The 23564-nt window shown below is 27.2% G+C and overlaps 2 protein-coding genes across 2 annotated transcripts in view; both read right to left on the bottom strand.

The window, feature by feature from the left end:
- Positions 1-6010: 6010 nt before the first annotated feature.
- Positions 6011-23564, bottom strand: part of LOC100203528 (transcriptional activator protein Pur-alpha) — a 31369-nt gene continuing 13815 nt past the window's right edge. Inside the window, exons 3-7 of the mRNA XM_065798149.1 lie at positions 19791-19893; positions 19620-19665; positions 11041-11335; positions 10895-10964; positions 6011-6145 (exon numbers count right to left, since the gene is read on the bottom strand). Coding sequence (XP_065654221.1) covers positions 6117-6145; positions 10895-10964; positions 11041-11335; positions 19620-19665; positions 19791-19893 — 543 coding nt within the window. The 3' untranslated portion in view covers positions 6011-6116. The remainder of the gene's footprint in view (positions 6146-10894; positions 10965-11040; positions 11336-19619; positions 19666-19790; positions 19894-23564) is intronic.
- LOC136080845 (uncharacterized) lies at positions 14651-15462 on the bottom strand. The gene has a single exon (XM_065798150.1). The coding sequence runs from the start codon at positions 15400-15402 to the stop codon at positions 14707-14709; it is 696 nt and encodes a 231-aa protein (XP_065654222.1). The 5' UTR covers positions 15403-15462; the 3' UTR covers positions 14651-14706.

The following is a 23564-nucleotide window of genomic DNA, read 5'->3' as shown; positions in this document are numbered from 1 at the left end:
TTTATTTCCATACTCTTTTTTATTTTCATATTATTTCTACTCAAGCATTTGCTTCTTCTTCAGATTTATTTGACGTTCTTAGTTAAAAAAAATTTTCATCTTCGAAATTAATTTTGAATTAAATAAAATTTTGAGTTAAATAAAATATTGAATTAAATTTTTGGAAAAAAACTTTAAACTTGGAAACACGTGGATTGAGAAACTGTGTTAACAATTTTGTATTTGAAAGTTAGATTTTTGCAAGCTGGCCTTTCTTTCAAAATCAGCGAATCAGATTGCGCCATTAAAGTGACTATTCTGTGCTTATGCAGAATTTGTAAAATCGCATTCCGTTTCTTATAAGAGCTTTTGCAACAGATAGAAATTGCGTTATATATTCCGTTTAATTGAGTGTTGCCATTATACATTTATTCTTATTATCCCAACGGAAATAAAGATGTTTTAATTTTCTTTGCGACTTAATAAGAAAGTAGTTAATATAAATCACGTTATTGATAGTCGAGCTAACTAACAGATATTAAAAACTCAGTTTTCTCTGAAAAAATACTCCCCCCTCCCCCTAACCACCACTAAAAAAAAATAAATAAAATAAAGCTATTATTTCTAGTATTCACAAAATATTTTAAAAACTCTGTATTTAAGACAGTTCACAAATCAAACAATTGAACACATCATCTAAACATTTCTGGATTTAGTATCAAGTTTTTCTGACGTTATACCAAGACTTTACGAGCTTTTCTTGCAGCAAAGTTGAAAGTTACAACATCGTAATTAACTTTCTTTCCAAAATCTGTTTCGATTGAAAGGATAAGACAGTTGTTAAGACGATCCTGTCCCATGGTAGCTTTTAAAGAGTTCTTGACGAGAGCTAACTTGCTAAAAGATCTTTTCTCTTCAACCACAGTTACTGACAGGATCTAGACAGAATATCTGGGGGTAATCTACTTCAAATCCCTTTGCATAAATGCTATTCAGAAGATCTAAGGGCCAATCGTTTGTTAGTAGATGGCGTCGAACAGACGTAAAGTGGGAGAACTCATCAATAAACTCGGCTTCACTAAGATCATTTGGATACATAAGTACGAGATCTTTAACTTTAGATTCTTGACTATTTTTTAAGTACGAACTGATGTTAGGCGTAGACAAGATGAAGGAAAATAATCTACATTGCTGTTTCAGAGCTTGAAATCTCTCTATAATCTGATGGATAAAGGTAAAAAAGTAAACAGTTTTTATTTCTTTATTTGATGTTTTTAATTTTTTATTTGGCATACTGATAATATTTGTTTTGTTATCTGATGATGCCCCATAAACGTGAACCCCGGTGGAAACCGACTTGGATCCCCACCCTCTGTGCACCCCTAGCAATGACACCTGTAAAAAGCCTACGTTGAATTCTAAAACAATTTTTTCAAAAAGATTTTCAGTGCAAATGTTGTAAAGATGAGGCAAAAGTATGGATCCTGTTGCACTTGCTGAGACAATCTAAATTTTTCTGATGTACATCCATGATATGATATATGAGCAGTACCTATCCAATATAACAATGAAATAATATAAACTATAGATAATGGGAAATTTTTCTGATAATAGAGTTTTTTAAATAGCAAATCCCAATTACAGCTGTCAAAATCTTTGTTGGCATCTAGATTGCATATATATGTATATATATATATATATATATATATATATATATATATATATATATATATATATATATATATATATATATATATATATATATATATATATATATACATAAACAAATATATAAATATATATATATATGTATATATATATATATGTATATATATATATATATATATATATATATATATATATATATATATATATATATATATATATATGTATATATATATATATGTATATATATATATGTATATATATATATATATATGTATATATATATATATATATATGTATATATATATATATATATATATATATATATATAAGTATATATATACATATATATATAATTAGAGAGAGAGTGTGTGTATGTGAGAGAGAGAGAGAGAGAGAGAGAGAGAGAGAGAGAGAGAGAGAGAGAGAGAGAGAGAGAAAGAGAGTTGTTATTCTTATAGTATCTTATTGTTTCACTCAGAAGAAATTCTGTTGGAATGGTAAGGCTGTTTTCTTTAAAACCGAATTGATGAACATGACTTTCTGTTATACCTGGGTATATGTAAACGATAAGATTTGCCTTTTTCTTTCAATCAAATTTTGACGAAATTAAAATCTTTAAAACATAATAGCTTTAAACTCATTTAAGCTTTTGATATCTTTTTATTTTTTATATTTTTCACATAACTAAAAGTATTCGTATGAGAGAAGGCTTTTCATACTGAGACAAGTAAAGTATATTATATTTTAAAGTATTTTTGAGACTAATATTGACTATTTGTCCACCACTTTTTCAATATTTGTTTCAAATATTGTAACTTCTGATAGGTTGTGAATACAAAAATATGCTTTTCTTATCCATTTTAATGTGCTTTAGGTATGTACATTTGTTTTCAACATAAAAATTGCTTGTTTTTCATAACATTTTTTTTCAAACTGGGTAATCAAGACATTTATTTAATAAAAAGTAGTTCTTTTTAAATGGTTAATAGAACTATACGCTCTTCGCAATTAAAAAATTTCCTTTTTTATTAATCATTTCAAGATTAAAGTTTATCGCTTCAAGATTAACCATTATCACCTTAAGGTTAACAAACTCAATGGTGTTAAAATAGGTTGAGATTACTGTAATAGATTACTTTTTTTGAAAAATAAACTTTTTTTGATGGATGCGTGTTTTAAAAAAAAATAAACATTCATAAAATAATTTTAAACTAATTCACCAATCCTGTGTTTTTTTGTTTTAAAGGATAAATCTTTAAAGTATTTTTTGGGACCATCCTCAACTTTAAGCAAGGAATGTAAAAAGATCGAACTAATGTATTTTAAATTCTATAACCAACTATAACCATTAACCGATAATTATTTTCATTTAAAAACACTCCATCGTCATACGTGTTGCAGATTACTTTTTTGAGAACTTTGATGAAATAAACGAAATATTAACTGCATCTCTTTGATTTTTGAGTTACAAAGTTTTTATAATTTTTTAATTTTTTATAAAAATTTTCGAATAATTAATACCATTTAAAGAGAATTTCTTATTACATTTTTTACTTTTTTTGTGTGTAAAAAACACTGACAAAAGTTGATAAAAAACATGATAAAAAAGATGGAGACTGATACCTTATATATTAGTTCTATCAGCATACAAATGATTTAAATGCAATAACTCTTAACATTAAAAAAACAAAGTTGATATGTTTCCATCCAGTATCAAAAAAAGCATATTTAACCTGAGGTTTGCTCGAATTTAATATTGATGTTGAAATAAAAAGACATTATATGACGAAGTTTTTAGATGTTTTGCTTGATGAAAACATCATATGGAAAATACATTTTAACTTTATTGGTACAAACGTTTTTAAAAGTATTAGGATTTTATATAAAGCCAAAGAATGTTTATGTAAAATAAATTTAACTCAACTTTATTACTCATTCATTCAAAGTCATTTAAGTTATGCTAATATTGCATGGAGAAGCCAAAGTTCTCTCAGTAGATGATATAGTAAAGTACTTTAAATGGTAACTATGTGTTTTTGTTCAGACCTTTTATTGTAAAATCGTTTTATTTGGTTGACTATTTCTTGATGTGGTTTATGTAAACACGCTTGTAAAATGTTATGACGGAAAAATCAGTACAATCTTCTTTCTTAAACCTTGTTTGTTCTTGTAAAAATGTAAACTAAAAAAAAATATAAAGTTATCGGAATTTCAACATTGGCAAAGATCAGTCGTTTAAATAATCTAGACTAAATTTTGTTGCATTTTTATTCATTCAAAATACAAAAAGTTATATTAAAAAAAAATAAAAAAAAATTTCTGATGAAACTACAACTGCTCATAAATTTTAAGAAAGAGTTACTAAATTTTGGAAAATTTTAATGTAAAAGAAATTTACATTCAACTTTTAGATTCTCGCAAAAGAGTTATTTCTGAAGAATAAGGCATAAAGTTCTGACTTTGATTTTAGAGGTATGGCTCTTAAAACGTTTTACAACTTAATAGGTGATATTATTTTGGATTATTTACAATACCAAACCAATTGTGGAAATAAAACGTTTTAATTTTAATTGTATATTTTTTTTTTTACATTTTTAGTAATAAATCTAAAATAATAACTGCAATATTAGCTACTTTAACTGATAGTATCATAACGATATTTTTAATAAATCTCTTTAAAAAAGTTTATTTATAAGTGGTATTTCTAAGCACTTCCCTTTTTTTTTCTCAATTAACATCAATGCACTAAAAATACTCCAACATAAAATTACGTTTACAAAATGCTTTTTAACTTTAAGAAATTTAAAATCATTTTAACAACAGTTGCCTCATTAGAACCAAGTAAATATGCAGACGCTATTCTAGCTTATGACACATTCTTAAAAACGTTTTATAAAACATTTAGCTTTAATTTTCCAAAAGGTACTTTAAATAAAAAACAACAACAAAGGTTTAATGTCACCATGGATCACATAAGATCTAAGAAAATCTTCTCAAGTTAAGCAAAAATTGTACATTAAATAACTTATAACCAAAACATAGGAAATTGTGATTTTTTCAAATATCAACATTCCTTTCTATTGTCTACTTCGTTGTTTTTACATGAATGACCGTAGTAAGAGTATTTCAAAGTTACATTAACTTTCAAAAAAAGTAGTTAGTTTTCAAAAATTAATAATTTTTTCTGTTATTATAACTAATTTAGCGATTCTTAACAATACTGATTTGATTTTAATAGAATGCCTTTCTTCGAATTGTTGTTTTGCTATAGAATTATTTCAGCAGGTTGCAAATAAACATTTTTCTTTATAGATCCACTTTTACGAGGTAATAACAAATATTATTCAAGATTAAGTTTGTAAAACTTGAGTTTTGCATTGTTTTTTTATTTTTCTTACATGGTATAAGTTACTTGGTGACAAAACTTATGCGATTTTACGGTACCTCCAGTAACATCAAAATAGTCTTCGGGGCGAAATTCTGTACTCCCTCATAAACTTTCTTTATTAAAACAAGGAAAATTTGGCCAACAAAAAAAAGCTGTCAGAATGCTTCAGAGCAAAAAAATTGCTTCAGTTAACACACAATAGGATATCAATATAGTAATGTGTTAAAGCAATCATTTAAAAATTGTATTGTATTTGCCGTAATACGCTCTAGTGGATTGTGCTTTCAAATACCTAAAATTAGGTTATATTTTAGGTATATATCAATTTTTTCTATTACTCCAATTAGCTGTGCCAATATGATCATGATTTATTTTGATAGGAAAAGTTTTTTTGTATTCATTCTGAATAACTTTAACGCAAAGAGGCTATAATGTTAAACTGGTTTCCAAATTGCCTTTTTAAAACAGTAGTTATTAAAAAACAAAGCAGAAGCACGTCTGTCTTACCATTTTAAAATCTAGGATATAGATAAAGCTACTTAATTCTTAAAGTCTTATTATGAACGAAAGCCCTATAATACGTTCTTGTTAACTGTAAGAAATTTTAAATAAAGTTATCGTTTTTTACTTTTTTCCTCAAATTGGTTATTTCAGACCCAGGCTTTCTGGCGTGAATTTAACTAACGGAGGGCCCTATAAAATACAAAAAGTCAAAAAACGGCGGAAATAGTAAGTTTACGAGATGTGATTAATGAAGGGTATAAGAAATAAAATACAAAAAACAAACTTTTACCGAAATAAATTTTTAAGTTAATCGTTTAAAGTTAACACCGAAAAATTTTGTATAAGCTATTTTTTAATATATAGAAAAATCATTCAAGTTTTAGCGCGAAATTTTTTAACGAAAAAATCAAGTTTTAGCGCAAAAAGTCCACGTTCTGTCCGAAAATATAATATTTTTAAATTAAGAAATAATTTTCGTATAGCAAATCTATGAGCCTAAGTGTACTATAAATGTTTATGATTTTATCATAAAAAGTTACTAATAAAAAATAAGAGAGTTGCAATGAACCAAACGTGGTCAACCATCTATTTTGCTGATTACGTCACCTAAAAGCAAATAATTAAAAGCTACATTTAATAAAGTATTTACAAAATTTAATAAATAAAATTAAAAAGAACGTTAAGTTCTAAAGCACTGAAGTGCGGGGGTAAAAACTAGATGAATTAAAGTTAAGATCATGAAAGATAAAGATACAGTAAAAGGCTTTAGCTTAGCTGATAAAACTAGAGATGATAGCTCATTTGAGCATCAACAATCATGGTATGTTGAAATAAAAAATCATTATATCACGAAGTTTTTAGATGTTTTGCTTGATGAAAACATCATATGGAAAACACATTTGAGCATCAACCATCATGGTATTTGAAGAAAAGAGTAAGAGGATGCAACCTTTCAACAATGGGAGAGAGGCTTAAATTAGGCAAATAAAACAGATCCAACTGCATTAAAAATGTTTTAGGATCTTGTCTTGAAGAGTAAAAGCATCATTAGAAGAACAAGCCCATATATGACAAACTTATTTCATAAATGGGATGAATAAGAGATTTGTAGAGGTAGAGAATGAAATCAGAAGTAAGAAAATGGCGAACAAGATAGAGCAACCTTATAAATGCTAACTTTACAATTGATTGTATATATGGTTTATGTATTGGTATATGTTAATTCATTGTATATATTCATTTTTTTTTAATTTTTAGGTGCCCCAAGAAGTCCTAACGGTCTTGTCACAGAGCACCGCGGAAGTGCGTTTAACCAGGAAGTTCACGCCTCCTTCCTTACCGCGACGCGAAAATATGCCCAAAGCTCGTTTCGAACCTGGATCTCCTGCTTATAAAGCAAGCATTCTAACCACTGCGCCACGGCCGCACTGGTTGATATATGGTTATATATTTGTGTATAGGAGAGGTCAGTAGTGAATGATAATCCAAAAAGAAGTAAAGAAGAGGATTCCGTAAAAGGGTTACCATTCATTAATATAGGACTGTAGACAATATTGTGATAATTGTTTAAAGTAAATAACTGAGTTTAGTTGGAGTTAAAATTCACAAGCCACTGCAGGTTTCAAACTGTTACAGAAGTGAGATCAGATTCAAGATGGTTTGTCTAAGCAATCGAATAGAGAAGACTTATTTTGTCAAGGCAGGAGCATACAATTGAGTTGACACTAAATAAAGCCACTTTAGATGTAGAATTGTCAGGAAAATTATTAATGTAGATAAAAAACAATAAAGGACCAAAGAACTATGAAGTATCACAAGCTACTGAAAATGAAGGAATGAAGCCTTTAAGAATGACTTTAATATTGGGGTTAGAAAGAAATGATTAAACTATCTCAAAACCTTTCGCAGATATGAAGCAAGCTAATGGAGAAGACCAGCATGTCAAACTTTGTTAAAAGCTTTAGATATGTCAAGACAAATAGCCCTTGCTTTGCCACTCTATCTAATGCATGATAGAATCTTTCAGTTACAGCAGTTAACAAGTCAGCCCTAGAATCAGAAGATGGAAAACCATATAGATTGTCAAAAATTAATAAGACTCAAGATAAGATGCTAGAAATTTGTTTATCAAAGACTATACTGATTATAGAGAGAAGACTAATAAGACTATAGTTAGAGGGGTCAGAATGTTCTCCAGAGTTTTCAAAAATTGGAACATATGCTATTTTACAGCAGGAAGGAAAACAATATTCAGTCAAACACTTATTAAATAGTTTAGATAGAATTAAAGAATGTTCTGGAGAACACTTTTTGTTGGCAAGAAGGTTGTCTGGACCACCAGCCAAGGAAGAGTCAAATTGAAAAAATGACTTGAGCAACAAAAGCCAGATTGATTTGGATGTCTACCAACTGGTTAACCTGTTTAACTAAAATAGCGGGAAGAGTATAGTGATTATATTGAAGAATAGAATTTGAGGAAAAGTTCTTTGCAAATAGTTCTACTTTAGCCTTGGGAGAGGTAATAAGATCAGATCCGTAACAGGGTTAATGGTGCCAGGCCATTCAGTGCCATGAGCATTTAATTTACCAATAGCAACAATATCGATGGGATAGAAAAAGGGCTTGGTCAATTTGATCAGAAATTTTGTTTAAAAGGGTACAACCTTGAGAAGGAGAATGATAAAGAACAAAAAGAAAGGTGATTGAGCGAAGGTACTAAGCTGAAGCACATTAAAAGAATGGTAGGAGAATTTAAACCTGATTTTATTAACCAATTATTCTATATATTAACTGCAGCACTTGGAATTAGGGTCAGCATTCGGCAATGTTGACTTATTGGTGAATCTTGTTTCTATGTTTTCAAGGTAACCTCATCATGGGTAATTTCCTTGTCAAATGACCCAGAAATTTTTTAAAATGTCACCTTATTTCAGATTTTGGTGATTTTTATATTTTGATTCCTTGAAAATTTTAGCCTCTGGCTCCAAGGAGATCCTGAAATATGACCATTTTACTTTTAACAGATGTTGACCAGGCCCCTCTTTTTCCCTCAGAATTGCAATGTTTATTTAGAGGTTTCAAGTTACAAATAATTTTAATTTTAAAAATATTTAATTTTTCTAGTTAAAAATTTGTATCTGGCCATTTTCAAGGGTTGTGAATTAAATAAAATGATCAGAAATATAAAAAATTATTTTTAAGTACCTGTATTTATCAGTTTAAATTAATATAGGCAATTTTTTATATATCTGATTTTGATGTTCAAGAGACCCATGTGACCTTGATGATATCAAAAAAATAAAATAAACACTCTATAATCATTGATCTTTCATAAAAATATAAAGATTTTGATCTGCAAGTATACGGATTTCCATATATGGATAATGGTGCATGGTCCCACTTTTTTGTTGCGGAGGATGGCCATTAAATTTTCACAAACTTCTAGACTAGCATGTTCAAGTTGTTTTCAAGGCCCAAAATCCCAGGGGAGGGATGAGGGGGGAGGGAGGGGAGAGAGGCTGTGTCATTAACCCCACATTTTGTAGTGGAATCTTGTTTTTTGATTATTATTGGGGGTTAAAATTTTTATTTTTTTGCATTTTTAATAAACTAAAGATAATTTGAAAATATTGTTTTCAAAAAATGTTTTTGGTTTATATTTGTTCAATTTAGTTTTTGATCATTTTGAATTAAATGATATTTTAAAGAATGTTTTAAAAAAGTACATATGTTTATAAGACTTTTGATTTTTAAGTACATGTATTAAAAACAGTCATCCATCTAAAATATTGATTTTAACAAAATTTTACACCGTATAATTCAAAACTTTTGAATTGAAAAAAAAAGAGACAGAGGGGCACTTGCCTCAGTCCTCTCTAATGCTTGGGGCTCTGAAAACAATTTTAACATGTACATTCATTAGCACTACAGAAAAGTGGGGACCGTGCCTCGTTATCCATATACTTGCAGATAAAAATCTTTATATTTTTTGAAAGATCAATGAATATAAAATGCTTTTTTTTGTTATCATCAAGGCCACTTGGATTTCTTGAGCATCGAAATCAGGTATACAACAAATTGACTATATTATTTTAAATTGATAAATACAGGTACTTAAAAATAATTTTTTAATTTCTGATCATTTCATTGGAAATAGCCAGGTACAAATATTTAAGTAAAAAAAATCAAATATTTTTAAAATTGTGACTTCAACCTCCAAAATCGTAGCTAAGTGTTCAACTTCATTTTCTGTTTTGTTTAATTAAAAGTTAAAAAAAAAATGAAGTTAATATACAATACTGAGTTTATTAATAATTTTGGAACAACTAAAGTGATTATAAAATAAATGCACACAAAATATGGGTAGGACAATATGTCTGATAGATGTCATTTTTTACCGGACAATGTCCGATAGCTATTTGGAGCCCTGCATACTTGATTTTAACATATAGAATAACTGATATAATATAGAAACCGCTCATTACGATACATCAAATTATTGTAATACCCATTTCTTGTGATAACACATTAAAATATTTTAACAAATAATCAAACAAACTATTAAAAAATTTATAAAATAATATCTTTTTTATTAGGTACAAATAAAGTGATCATGAATTGTGATCTGGCAAAACTTCTGGTTTTCAAACTCTCAGTTTATTAAAAACTGTGAATATTTTCATTACAAAATTCAATTAGTATTATTCAATAAAAAATATTTATACATCGATCTTGAAATTAAAATATCAAATCTTATTACAATAGTCTAAAAGACCAATGGCTACAAGACCTATGTTATTTTATAAAGATTGAAATTTCTTAGCGCATGCTGCTAACATAAGTATGAACAACAGTCAACTATGAATTTTAGATCATGGTGGTTTTTGCTGGTAACAGGTACCAAAGGTGTTTACAATACCGGCTGAAATATATCAAATTGTAAAGCGTAGTGTTCTTACAATTTTGGGTGGCAACCGCTTGTATGTAACTTGTTACCAGTCAAAGCCATGATATCAAGTACATAGTTAAATATTGTTCCTACTTGTAATTTTCAGCTTTTATAAAATAACAAAGGTCTGCCGCCCACAGGCTTTTAGAATATAAAACCCTGTTGTTATTACTATTATTATTGTTAATAAATTTAAACATAAATAGCTTAAGACATTTTAATAACTTTAAACTTTAATAGTAATAAATCACTTGATTTGTGCCTTGTACTATATTTTAATATAATGAAAATACAAGAAAATAAAAATTTGACTGGAAAAAAAATTACATAACAGTTTATAATCTATAGGATTGGAAATTAACTTTTAAAAATTATAAACAATCATAAATAAATGATGAGCAACTTACTTAGAATTTCTTTAAATTTGCTTAACCCTTGCTTTGGAATAGTAATAGAACTCCTATACTTGCTTGTAACCTTAGAATAAAAAGATAGACAAAATTAATGAAATGTAATATGAATGAAGAACTTAAAAAACAATTTTTTTATATACCTCAGAAATTCTTAGGAAGGCTCCACGGTCATTTGACCCAGAGTCAAAATAAAACCGTTTTCTTTCTACTCTCATCTCTTGAAACTCTGGTGTCTCATGGGGTTCTTCATCTTGACCATATTCTTCAATAAATTCAGATAAAACATCACGAACTTCTTCTATTCCTTGAGCTGGTAATGCAATTGTGTGACGACTAGAACCATACGATGCCGTGCAGCTAACACGCAAAAAAATTCCACGCTTATTTTCTTTTAAATCAAAATAGATCTTCCGTTGAGCTGATCGAATATCATCACTAATTCACAAAAATGATACAATTAAAAATATAAAAATGACACAAATGTAAATATAAAAATGATACAAATGTGCATGCATATGCATATGCATATGCATATATATATATATATATATATATATATATATATATATATATATATATATATATATATATATCAGGCCTTGTTAAGAAGCGCTACGCAGCTCGCATTTTGCTTGCGAAAAGGCGATTTGCCTACGCGTTCAGCAGTTTTGCGCTACGCAAAAACTTATATCTTTTAGAATATTTAAATTATCTTTTGATTACCGTTAACGTGACGTTTATTCACAAGAAATAAAGTCGTAAGTAAAAGCATTTAACCGCAATTGTAAAATAATAGATTTTTTTGTTAAAGAAACAGTTTGTTTCATAATTTATTTTTTGTTATTAAAAATTAGTTAAAAAAAAAAGTGTTTTAAGTTTTATCTTAAGGAATTAAATATATGAATTCCTTGTAAATATAAAAATTATTTTTAGTCATAATAAGTTTAAAAAATGCACGATTTATTTTGATGTAAATATTTTATTAATAAGATATTTTGTTTATTGTTAATTCAATAACGTAAAGTTTTAATGACGTTCATTTAATTTATGAAAATAAATTATGATCACGAACATGTTATCGGTAACTGGATAAATAACAAAAAAAAACTTTATTGTTTAAAAACATTATTAAAAAGAGTTCACAAATTAAATAAGAAAAAATGTTTTAACAGTTAATAAAATAACCAAAAACCAAATATAAAATCATAAGAAAATAAACAAATATTTTACGTTTCATGAAAAAAATATTTTTTTCAAAATAAAATTTAGTTCATATTTGAAAAAAATAATAAAAATGATTTTTTTAATAAGAACTTAGATTTTATTTGTAACTTTTGTTATAGTGAGAAAAAAACAAACTGTTTGTATGATTTTTAACGCGTTAATAACTTTAATTACAATGCGGTACTTGAAAAGACGCTAGTGACGCAATATAACTTCTAACGATGCAAAATATATTTGCTGAGTTGAGTTAAGGCGGCTTTCCACGGAGCGAATTAATTCGCGCGAAGCGAATATTTTCTCCAAGAATAATTCTGCGCATGCGCACAAAGATTTTTTTTATCGCTAGACGAAAAATTTCTCTTCGCAAAATAGTTGGATCGACTTCTACTTTTTTTGTAGCAAATTTTTTCGCTTGAAGAAAGGGCCAATCAGAACCTTTGAAATAAGCAAAAATGGCACATTCGGCATTTAAAAAACAAACACAACAAAATTATAATGGCCGACAATAGTAACACGTTTATTCAGTGGTTTAAAGAAAGAAATGTTAACGTTGATTTATTGGAAACTTTATTAAATGCTTCTCAAAATGAAGTTGCAATCACGAATGAAGAAGTAGTTGGTGAAGTAGACGAAAATAAAGAGAATGAAAGCGATAATTGTATGGCTGTTGAATTCGATATAGATAATTTTCTAGAAGCTGTTCGTGAGCTTCCAAGCTTATGGGATGTTAATCATCGCACATACAAAGATAGATTAGTGAAATTAAATTCGTTGAAAAAACTTGCATTGAAATTTTGTAAAAAAGAGGACTTCCTTCAGAAAAAGTTAAAAAATCTGAAAGACACACTAAAAAAATGTTTAGATAAACGTAACCGTATGACTAGATCAGGAGCAGCAGCCTCAAACTTACCAAAATGTAAGTTTTTTGATCAAATGGCATTTTTACATGAAAAAAGTGCGAACAAACCAACGGATTCTAATGTAGATGTTGTTCCAGATTTTGCTTCACCGTCATTTTACTCACAGTGCAGTATTTTACCATTAAGTCCAAGTGTCAGTAGTTGTAGCAGTGAATTAATTATAACTGAAAATCGAAAAAGATTAAGCTGTACAAGACCATCCATTCCAAAATAAGCACGGATCAAAAATCAAAATGATGAGTCATTGTCACAATTGTCACAATCATTAGTAGAGTGTGACAAGATGATAAAAAAGTCAATGGAAGATGTCGAGGAAGATGAAACAACCCTATTTTGTCGAAGCCTTATTCCAATTATGAAAGAACTCCCAATAAAAGAAAACAGACGGGCCATGATAAAGATAAGAACGCTTCTTTTCAACATGAAGTATGGCGAGCATGAAGAAATTTAGAGTAAATTATAATATAAGTTATATAAATATACATACATATATATATATATATATATATATATATATATATATATATATATATATATATATATATATATATATATATATATATATACATACATGTATGTATATATATACACACTTACGATAAAGTGTTTAGGTATATATTATTATATATATATATAGGTCTATATTAGGTTTATATTATTATTATTATATATATATATATAATAAATATATACATAAATGTATAAATATATATTATATATATATATATATATATTATATATATATATATATATATATATATATATATATATATATATATATATATATATATATATATATATAATATTATTTTATATTATAACCTACTCTAAAAATCTTTTTATCATATCAGTTGTTAACATTACTAACTTTGTCATAATAAAATATCAGAATATAAAGTGTCGTAATGTTTTGACAAATAGTTGATAGCAACTACCCTTAAACTACATGGTTTACTATGGAGACTTTTTACCTTAAATTTATTTTTTTAAATCTACTTATGTATTTTATATTTGCTTTTCACCTAAATGTTTTTTAAAATCTACTTTTATATATTTTATATTTGCTAATGCCTTATTTTTATCTGTGTTACAGATACAAATAAAATAAATTATATGTAATAACATTCAAATGAATTTCTAAATGTTTATCAAGAGTATTAACATATATTTAAATCCAGAAACTTTATGGAAATTATAGAAATTTACAGAAATTCTAGAACGCTTTAGAACTTTTTAAAAAAAATAAGAATTGACGTGTTAACAGTTTTTTAAAGCGATTTCTTTATGATTTACTAAGTCTAATTGCCATTCGAGTTCACCTTCTGGTGAATTGAAGTATTCTTTAAAGTCATCTCTAACTTGCTTTGCATCTTTTGAGTAGTTGTTAGAACCTGATGACAGTGGTTGCAGTGCAGCAGAACATGAATTATCTTGCCTCCAATCACCTGGTCTAAACCCAGCAGGACCGTCGATATCAGTGTAATTTGTGGGGCAGTAGAGATAATTGTTTGCTGACCTTTTTTTCATTAGAAAGTTGTGTAAGGCTACAATCGCTTGTGTAATTAAAATTACTTTTTCGAGATTAGCAATAATTGGTCTGCGAAAAATTCGAAAACGTGATGTAGCAATACCAAATGTATTTTCTATAACCCTTCTGGCTCTTTAAAGTCTGTAATTAAATATTTTTTGTTTTAAAAGAATGTTTTGATTGGGATATGGTTTCATCATGTGCCTTTTTAAACCAAAAGCATCGTCAGCAACTAAAACGTACGGTAGTATTTTATCTGAGTTACCAATTTTTTCTGGATCAGGAATATTCAATTTATTATTTTCAATTGCATAACCAAGACTACAGTTATTAAAAACACTACCATCACTCTGCCTTCCAGAGTCACCAATGTCTACCATAGTAAATTCGTATTTAGCATTACAAACAGCTAGAAGAACTATGCTATGCGTTTTCTTATAGTTAAAATACTCTGATCCGCTATTATGAGGAGCTTGCATAACAATGTGCTTGCCATCTATTGCACCTATAGCATGCGGAAAATTCCACATATTTTCAAATTCTTTTGCAATTGTTTTCCATTCTTGTTTTTCTGATGGAACGTGTAGATAGTTTCTCTCTTTCAATGAACTCCAAGTAGCAGCACACGTTTCACTAATAATCCTACTGATAGTAGAAGCGCTGATTCTGTAACTTGCAGCAATAGTACACTGAGCATCACCTGTTACAAGGAATCTAAGTGTTACGGCCAACCTTTCACTAGGACTAACAGGGTCTCTCATGGTAGTTCTCTGTTTTACAATGACAGGTGCTACGAACGAAAGCAACTCTTTGTAAGTTGTTGGAGACATGCGAAAATACTTAAAAAAATATTCCTGGTCGTGTAAACGTAAATCCTGTACTAACAAATGAAACTCTTCTTTCTGTAGGCGTTCGGCATAAACTTTTCTCACCCAAAATCGTTTTTTATTCTTTTTTTTCTCTTTTCATTTGCATCATATTTAAAATAATTAATTTTCTTCGAACTAACAACAATCTTCTTTTCATCAACATGTTTTCCAAAAAGCGCGCTAAAAGTTACGCTAAATTTACGTGGAAATTAAAACTCTGGTTCAGCGAAAAATTAGACACGAATTAATTCGCTTCGCGCGAATTAATTCGCTCCGTGGAAAGCCGCCTTTACTTAGAAATGCGCTACGCGTTTTCGCTACGCAGCGAAATCTCGTAACAAGGCCTGATATATATATATATATATATATATATATATATATATATATATATATATACATACATACATACATATACTTTAAGGTCGGTATTGCCTAATATCGAGGGTTGTATATTTATGTATGCATGTATGTATGTATGAGTGTTGGTATATATATAGGTCTTGCTAAGGAGTATTACACATTAAACTTTGCGTACAAAATGGCGATTTCACCTATGTGTCAAGGCATCTATATTACGCCAAAACTTTTTCAATTAGATAATTTGAACAATCTTTCAAAATAGTTTATGCAGAAAACATTAGACAATAATTAATTGTAAAAAACATTTGTGAAATATTTTGTTATTTAAAAATTTTAATTTATTTTATTATATTAAATATTAATAAATATAAATTTTTTTTAAAATTGAAATTGAAATTTTTTGAATTGATCATAGAATAAACATCAATTAGAAATGATTGACTAATTTATGAGTAGTATGCAAATATTTTGTTAAAACCAAAATGTTGATGGTTTTTATTTTTTTAACCGTTTAGAAATTCAACCACAAACAATTGCCCCATCGTTAAAAAAAAACGAATGTTTTAAGAAAAAATTAGTACAAGTTTAAATTTTATTGATAACTTTTTTTATAACAATATTGTTTAGTTTAAAGATATTTTATAAATAATTTATAAAGATAAAGACTTACAACAAATTTTAATGTGGTTTCAAATTAAATTAAATTACAATGCTGTACTTTAAAATACGCAACTGACATAATTAAACTAATGATGTAAATATGTTTATTGAGTAAAATTACATTTACTTGCGTCATGCTTTATATATATAAATATATATATATATATATATATATATATGTATGTATACATTTAGATATATATATGTATACATATATACACATATACATATATACACATATATATATACATATACATACATATATATACACATATATATAGTAAACAACTGGGGTTGATATTTGACCAGGGCCAGGTTTGTGACCAGGGCTGCATAAACAATATATACATCCTAAAGTATATTGTTTTTACTCAAAATTTGTTATATAAAAAAATTTTAATGCTCAATAATTTAAATTTAATTTAGCGGTGTCTGTAATACCAATTCCATAATAATAATTCCGTAAATCCAGTATAGCCAGAATTGTTGCTGAAAGTTTCTAAAACTGATATTGTTACTGTAGTTAGATAAATGTTTAGTGCATCTAGCTACAGTAACAATATCAGATTTAGAACATAGTGCAAGTGAGGAAGAAAGTTTTATTAAAATCGTAAACATTTTGAATAAACAAATATTAAACCAGTGATTACAAAATGCGGTAGTGGTGTAGTGGTAAAGTGCTCGCTTCATAAGTGAGAGGTTCAGAGTTCGATCCCCACCACGTCTCTGGTAGTACCGCGCTCAACTTGCTTCTCCGCGCAGCAGCCTTGTTTGTCAAGGTTCGTGTTTCGGAGTTATAGAGTTGAGAGAGGGTTATAACCCTTAAGTAGCCTCCTCATCTGTAGTGGCTTTATCGGCCTTGAGGAGGTGAATAACAAAAAAAAAAAAAAAAAAAGTTAAAATAAAAACTAAATTATGAAAAATTAAAATTAAAAAATTATTTTCTGTTTAAAGAAATTTTTTTCTAAAAATTAATTTAAGAATATTTTTAAACTTAAGAAAATATATAATTTGATTTATTAAATCAGATTTTTTGTTTCACTTTTTATTGCAAAACAATTTAAATAAAAAAATTGAATGAAAACATCCACAAACCACGAAAAACTTAATTTTAAATTTTTTTTCTTCTTCTGTTAATTCTGTTAAAGGCCACTGTGCGGAGAAAGCGGTACTATCAGGGACATGGTGGGGATTAAACTCAGAACCTCTCGCTTATGAAGCAAGCGCTCTACCACTACACCACTACCACACCAATAGTACGCTATATCAAGAAACAATAAATAAAAATCTTACTCATTTGGTCTTTTGTAGACTTGCATGGTCATGGCACGTTTTTGCGCAAATATGAAGTTTAAAGTTTTATGACGACGATGTTTTAATTTTTTATTAGAAAAATTCTATTTATTTACTTCGTTTTATTTTAAATTTGTTTTATGTAATTATTGTTATAAACTGTATATAACAACGTCACGAAGTTGTTTTACATTAATACAAGCTCTTTGTATTTTTAAAACAACTTTGCAGTTTGTTTTATTGTTGTTTTACAATACCAATCCAATGCGCTTTAAAAATAATGTTTATTGTTGGCATGAACATTAATAGTTTTTCATGACTAATTCTGCAGCCATTTTTCAAAACACCTTAAGGTAAAATTATTCATTTTTTATTTTTTTTTACAAAATAAGCTAATTTAGATGTCTACCAACGTTATAAATGAATATTTTTGAAGAAACTCAGAGAAAGAAATTCATAAAAGTTATTAGTTTCAAATAACATTTTACAAAGAGTTTCAACAAATAATTTTTTTTAATTGCATTTTTCTCAAAATATGTAATAACTCAGCGTAGTTCAGGTCATTTTCAAGAGATTGCAGTCAGTAATTAGTTTAAACAATAAAGACTTTTCCGTAAAATATCTGGTCTGCATGATAAACAATCAGATAGTTTATTGGGAAAATTTGCTTGCATGTCTTATTGTGGACCGCAAAAAAATCTTTCAAAATTTATTTAAAAAGAAAAAAACCTATTAAAATAAAATTATCTTTTCAAATTTTATATAAAGTAGTTGCTACTATTATAACAATTTGCAGACTTGTAGAACTTCAAATTATTGAACCCTATTTTTAAGTTTAGTCTTTGCTAGGTGCAGTTATTTTAACTATTGCTAAGACATTTAAATAATAAGTAGAGAACACCAAAATTTTTAGTGAAAAAAAAAACAGGTTTCTAAAGAAATTATTGGGTTTAAACACTTGGTAATAGTTTTAGCTCTTTTGATCTATAATGATATTTATATTTTAGATACTTTGTAGTTTTTTTGATGAGATTTTGATGAAAACAGGCTGAGCGTAATCGCATTAAAGTTCAAATTTTGACTTTATAAAAACTATTATTTCTGTATATATATTAAAAAAAATCAAATTTTTTTTTTAAAAACACAAGCAGGAACAAACATAAAGTTTCATTTATTTTATTTCATTTACCGCTTAAGTAAAAGAGAGTCAAAGTTCGGAACATTTTAGAAATTTTTTATGTAAATTTTACTGAATCGCTATAACTACACTGAGAAGCATCTTAAGGCGTTTTGAAAAACAGCGGCAGAGTTATAAATAAAAAAAATTATAACAGTAACTTACGCTATTTTAAACTCTGCCAAACAAGATAATCAGGGCCACCTGGGAGAGCAACCCTGATTGGCACCCTTATTTATCAAAGTTTCCCTATATTATAGATAAAGAACTAAGTTAATATGTTAAAAAAATAACAATTAAGAACTCATGTGCAAATGATACAATTTTATACTAACGCACCCCCATTACTGCATGGCAGCGCCAGGAATGAAGGAGGAGGGGGTTGGGCAAAAAAAAATTTTTTTTTTTGCGATTAGATTTTTTTTTTTACGTGAATTCGAGCCCTGACACTTTTAACTTTTTGTCTATTATACTTTATTATTTAAATTAATTTCACCTAAAAATATTTATACAATATTGAAACAAAAAATTTTACAATTTAATATCTAATAATCTAATACAAAAAACAATAATAAATATCCACTTAATAATAATAAAAACTTTTTTAAACGAGACAAAGGAGACTCCTTCCTTCCTAACTAAACATTTAAATCTTAGAAAGTGACTAGTATTGAAAATATTTTCTTACCTATGCAACTTTCCATCTTCAGGAACTTCTCGCTCAGCCTCTGTATCTAAAATTTAAAAATAAACTTTAAATTTGACTGTTATCTTATTGCTGTTGAATTAATTTAATATATTTTAATAAAACTATAATTTCAAATAAATTAATGATAAAAAATTCCTAAAAACAAATTACCAAGTTTGCTATAAAATTCAGCAAATTTTGAAAGTTTATCTCTGACTTCAGGTACTACAGACATTGGAAATGATAACCTATTTTTAGTGCCATTTGGAAGACCCTGTTAAGAAAGATTAAAAATAATAAGCAATAATAGTAAGAGTAGTTTTGCAAAGAAATAATTTTTTTAAATTAGGGCTTCTGTTTTTAACAGTAACAATAAAACAGCTTTTTTTTTTTTTTTTTTTTAAAAAATCCAAAAAGAGCTATTATCTGTTTTTTTTTAATTGTTAAAAATTAAAACTTTTTGCATGTATTGAAACATATTATGGTTTAATTCAATATTGTTGTAACAATTATAGTTTAATTAATTATTGTTGTGAGTTTCAGCTGCACCAAGTTTTGTTTCAACAAAAAACTTTTTTTAAGATTAAAAACTACACCTTTATTAAACAACTTTAATGGTAATTTGATTTGATTTTCTTTTTTAATAACAATTTATAAAATAATATAAGAATAATAATAAGTAACTTTAATAACTAAATAACTTAGAATAATATTATTTATATAAAATAAATAATTAGAAAGCTTCTTTAAGTGTTCTATTTTGTTAATCTAGTATTAAAACTTTATTCAGTCTGGAAGTGGAAATTTATGAGACAAAAAAAATTATGTTACAGTTTACTAGATAGTTGACTTGTCCTCAAAAGTGCATACAACCTTAAAACATCAAATATACACATTAAGTAGCATGTAAGTTTGCAACATGTTTGCTCATTCAATGAGGAAACATGTCAGAAACTTGGTTTGCTGGTGAAATTGATACTCATCCTCACCTGTCTATTCTACAGGTTTTAAAAATTCAGCTACAAGCTTTCAACATATACCATGAACAGGAGTGACTATAAACAGCAGGGTAAAAATAAACATCAGTACCAAGTTTACTAAAAGGTGAAGAAATAAACACATAGAGCTATCTGTTACTTTAATTCAGTTGCAAAACTGCGGTGATTTTCACATTTTCCAGGAAGAAAAAAAAAAGAATCTGGTAGTAAAGACACCATAATGGTTCTTAATGAATCTATTTTAGATATTCTTAAAGTGATCACCAAGTGTCAAGACAAGTTGTGCTCATATCATAAATAATCCTTAAAATATAAGTTTCATGTTTATTAAACTTTGGAGAACCAATTATTTATTGAGATACTAGTAAAAAAATTTATAGTTTTTAATACAATTTTTTTTTCTCGAAGGTAAGTTCCAGCTTTTTGATTTTTTTAAATAAAAAATACTAGTCTGATTAATGCAACTTTGTAGTTAGTAAATGACATCAATACAAAAAAGCTTCTTCACGTTATGTTTGGGTTTTCCTTTTTGTAATTAATTTCTATGTAGAAGAATGCCTTTATATATAGCCTTATATAAAACGCATAATAATCAAATAAAGATAACATGACCAATAAGTAAATGCTTTATAAGTTTAACTTACATTTATTTTATTTTAAATACAAAACTAATATTAGTGTTATAAATATGATACATAAATTTCAAAATTATGCTGAATTTGTTAAAAACAAGTTCTGCTAATACAATTTCAAAACCGAAAAAACTATATATATTACCTTTTTTTAGATTTAGTAAGAAATAGTGCAAATAAATTTGATTTTACTGTGATAAAAACAAAATATTTAATGCATTTAAAAAAACAACAAAGTAGAAAAGCGGCATTCTTTGCTTAATTACAATTTTTTTGTTAAAAGTCTCCAGTAGAACAAAAACGTATAATGCAGCACAAATGTTTTTTTATAAAAAGGGAAAACCTTATCTAATTGTGTAAAAAACTCTGTGGTAAGTACATTTATCATTCAAACCATTATCATTCAAAATTTTTACAACAAAAAAACTATGCAGATTCATGGAGTTAATATTAAACTATGTACAGGAAGTATAATGGCAAGTATAAAGGATACAGGAATATAAAGTATAAAGGAAGTATAATGACAAAATAACAAATTTTTTTGTTAATATTTTATAAATAAATTGTTTTAGTAATTTTAATAAACTCAAAACTTATTTTCTAATGTTTACAAAATAAATATAACTTGTCTCGACATGATACATTTAAATTGGGAATCATTATTCTGCCTCGGTTTTTAAAACTTGAATATGATCATGTTAAATAAGAAAATTGAGATATTCAATGCATAGTATTGATCAGGAGACCCATTGGGCACCATAGATAAAATGTGGTTGTAGACTAGTGGTAAAACATTTGACTTACAATCAAGAGAGGTTGAGATTCAAATCTACGTCTGAAATTACAGTGCTCAATTTGTTTCTTCGCACAGCACCCTGGTTTAAAAATGTTTATGTTTCTGTATTAAGGATTGGGAGAGAATATTTAAAAATTATTCATTTTTTAATTTTAAATATTTTATTAGAAATTATTAAATATTAAAAAATGAGTAGCTCCACTGTAGTGGACATTAGAGCAATGGACAGGGAGGTAAATTTATGGAATTAAAAAAAAACTACTGTACATATACAATAATAAAAATTTTGATCAGTTTTTAAAAAAACCCAATTGGGTTAGGTTTTTTTTAAAAAGGTTTTTAAGCTTTTTTCCAACTCTGTAAAGAGATAATAATATAATCTAAAAGATTATATTATTGCTGATTGTAGCACAAAAAAATACTTCGATATCTAATTAAAAAAATCTACAAGGATGTCATATACTGAATATGAATTAAATGTGCATGAAATAAATTATGCAGTCTGAAGACTGTAGCTTATATCATAAAGACTCCAAGAACCAAGAAATAATGGAGAAGGCAAGCTTTGACAAAAACAAAAATTTCAGTTTTATTGATATGCATATTGATATTACTTAGTTTTAATAAAAGAAATTTAGCCTTACCGTTTTTTAAAAATATTTTCTTTAATATGAACACAACTTGTCTTGGCGCTTGGGGATCACTTAATTATTAAATCGTACTGTATGCTTTATTTTTCTCGTTTATCTGACGATTTATCAAATAAATTAAAATACCAAAGTTTAGTTTATTTGATAAATCATAATTTTTAATAATAAATAATAATAATAATAATAATAATAATAATAATAATAGTAATAATATGGCTTTATAATAAGATTTTACATCATAATATCAAGATCAATATAAATATTTTTCATTGAATAACAACTATGGAGTTTAGTGATAAAAACATGAGTTTAGTGATAAAAACAGTTTTTACAAAACTAAAAAGTTAAAGAGTTAACAGTTTTTACAAAACTAAAAATTTGAAGACTAGAAGCATTTCCAGATATCGCAATTAGCGAACACTTTATTTAAGCATTGATTATTATCTTTCATTTTATAAATTTGTTTTATTTGATACTTAACATGACATTTATTTTAAACAGACTTTAAATTATTTGACTTTAGACAGACTTTATTTTAGTTAATGACCAATAAAATCTTTTACGGCCATGTGGCACCATTAAATGATGGATTATTTTAAAGATTTTTGGCACACTTCATAAGAACATTAGGAACATACTTAGGAGATGCCCCAGGAATTTACAAAAATATAGATTTTTAGGCACCACCCTAGTGACACATCAAAATGTGATGTCACACATCAAATTGTAAAACGTGTAACAGGCACACACATGTAAAACATAAACAACTTGTTACCATCAAGTGATATTAGTCATTCATGTTTTACAAAACAACAAAGGAAAATAGTTTGACTTATTTACAACAAAGCATTAAGAGAAAATACTTATAT

The sequence above is a fragment of the Hydra vulgaris genome, chromosome 05, assembly GCF_038396675.1.
Source record: "Hydra vulgaris chromosome 05, alternate assembly HydraT2T_AEP".
In the NCBI taxonomy this organism is placed as follows: Eukaryota; Metazoa; Cnidaria; class Hydrozoa; order Anthoathecata; family Hydridae; genus Hydra; species Hydra vulgaris.
The sequence above is the reverse complement of the archived record's forward strand: the minus strand, read 5'-3'. Positions and strand labels throughout refer to the sequence as shown.

What these genes read in the sequence shown, in the direction of transcription:
- LOC136080845 (XM_065798150.1), bottom strand. Translation starts at nt 15,402, where the DNA reads ATGTCTCCAACAACTTACAAAGAGTTGCTTTCGTTCGTAGCACCTGTC.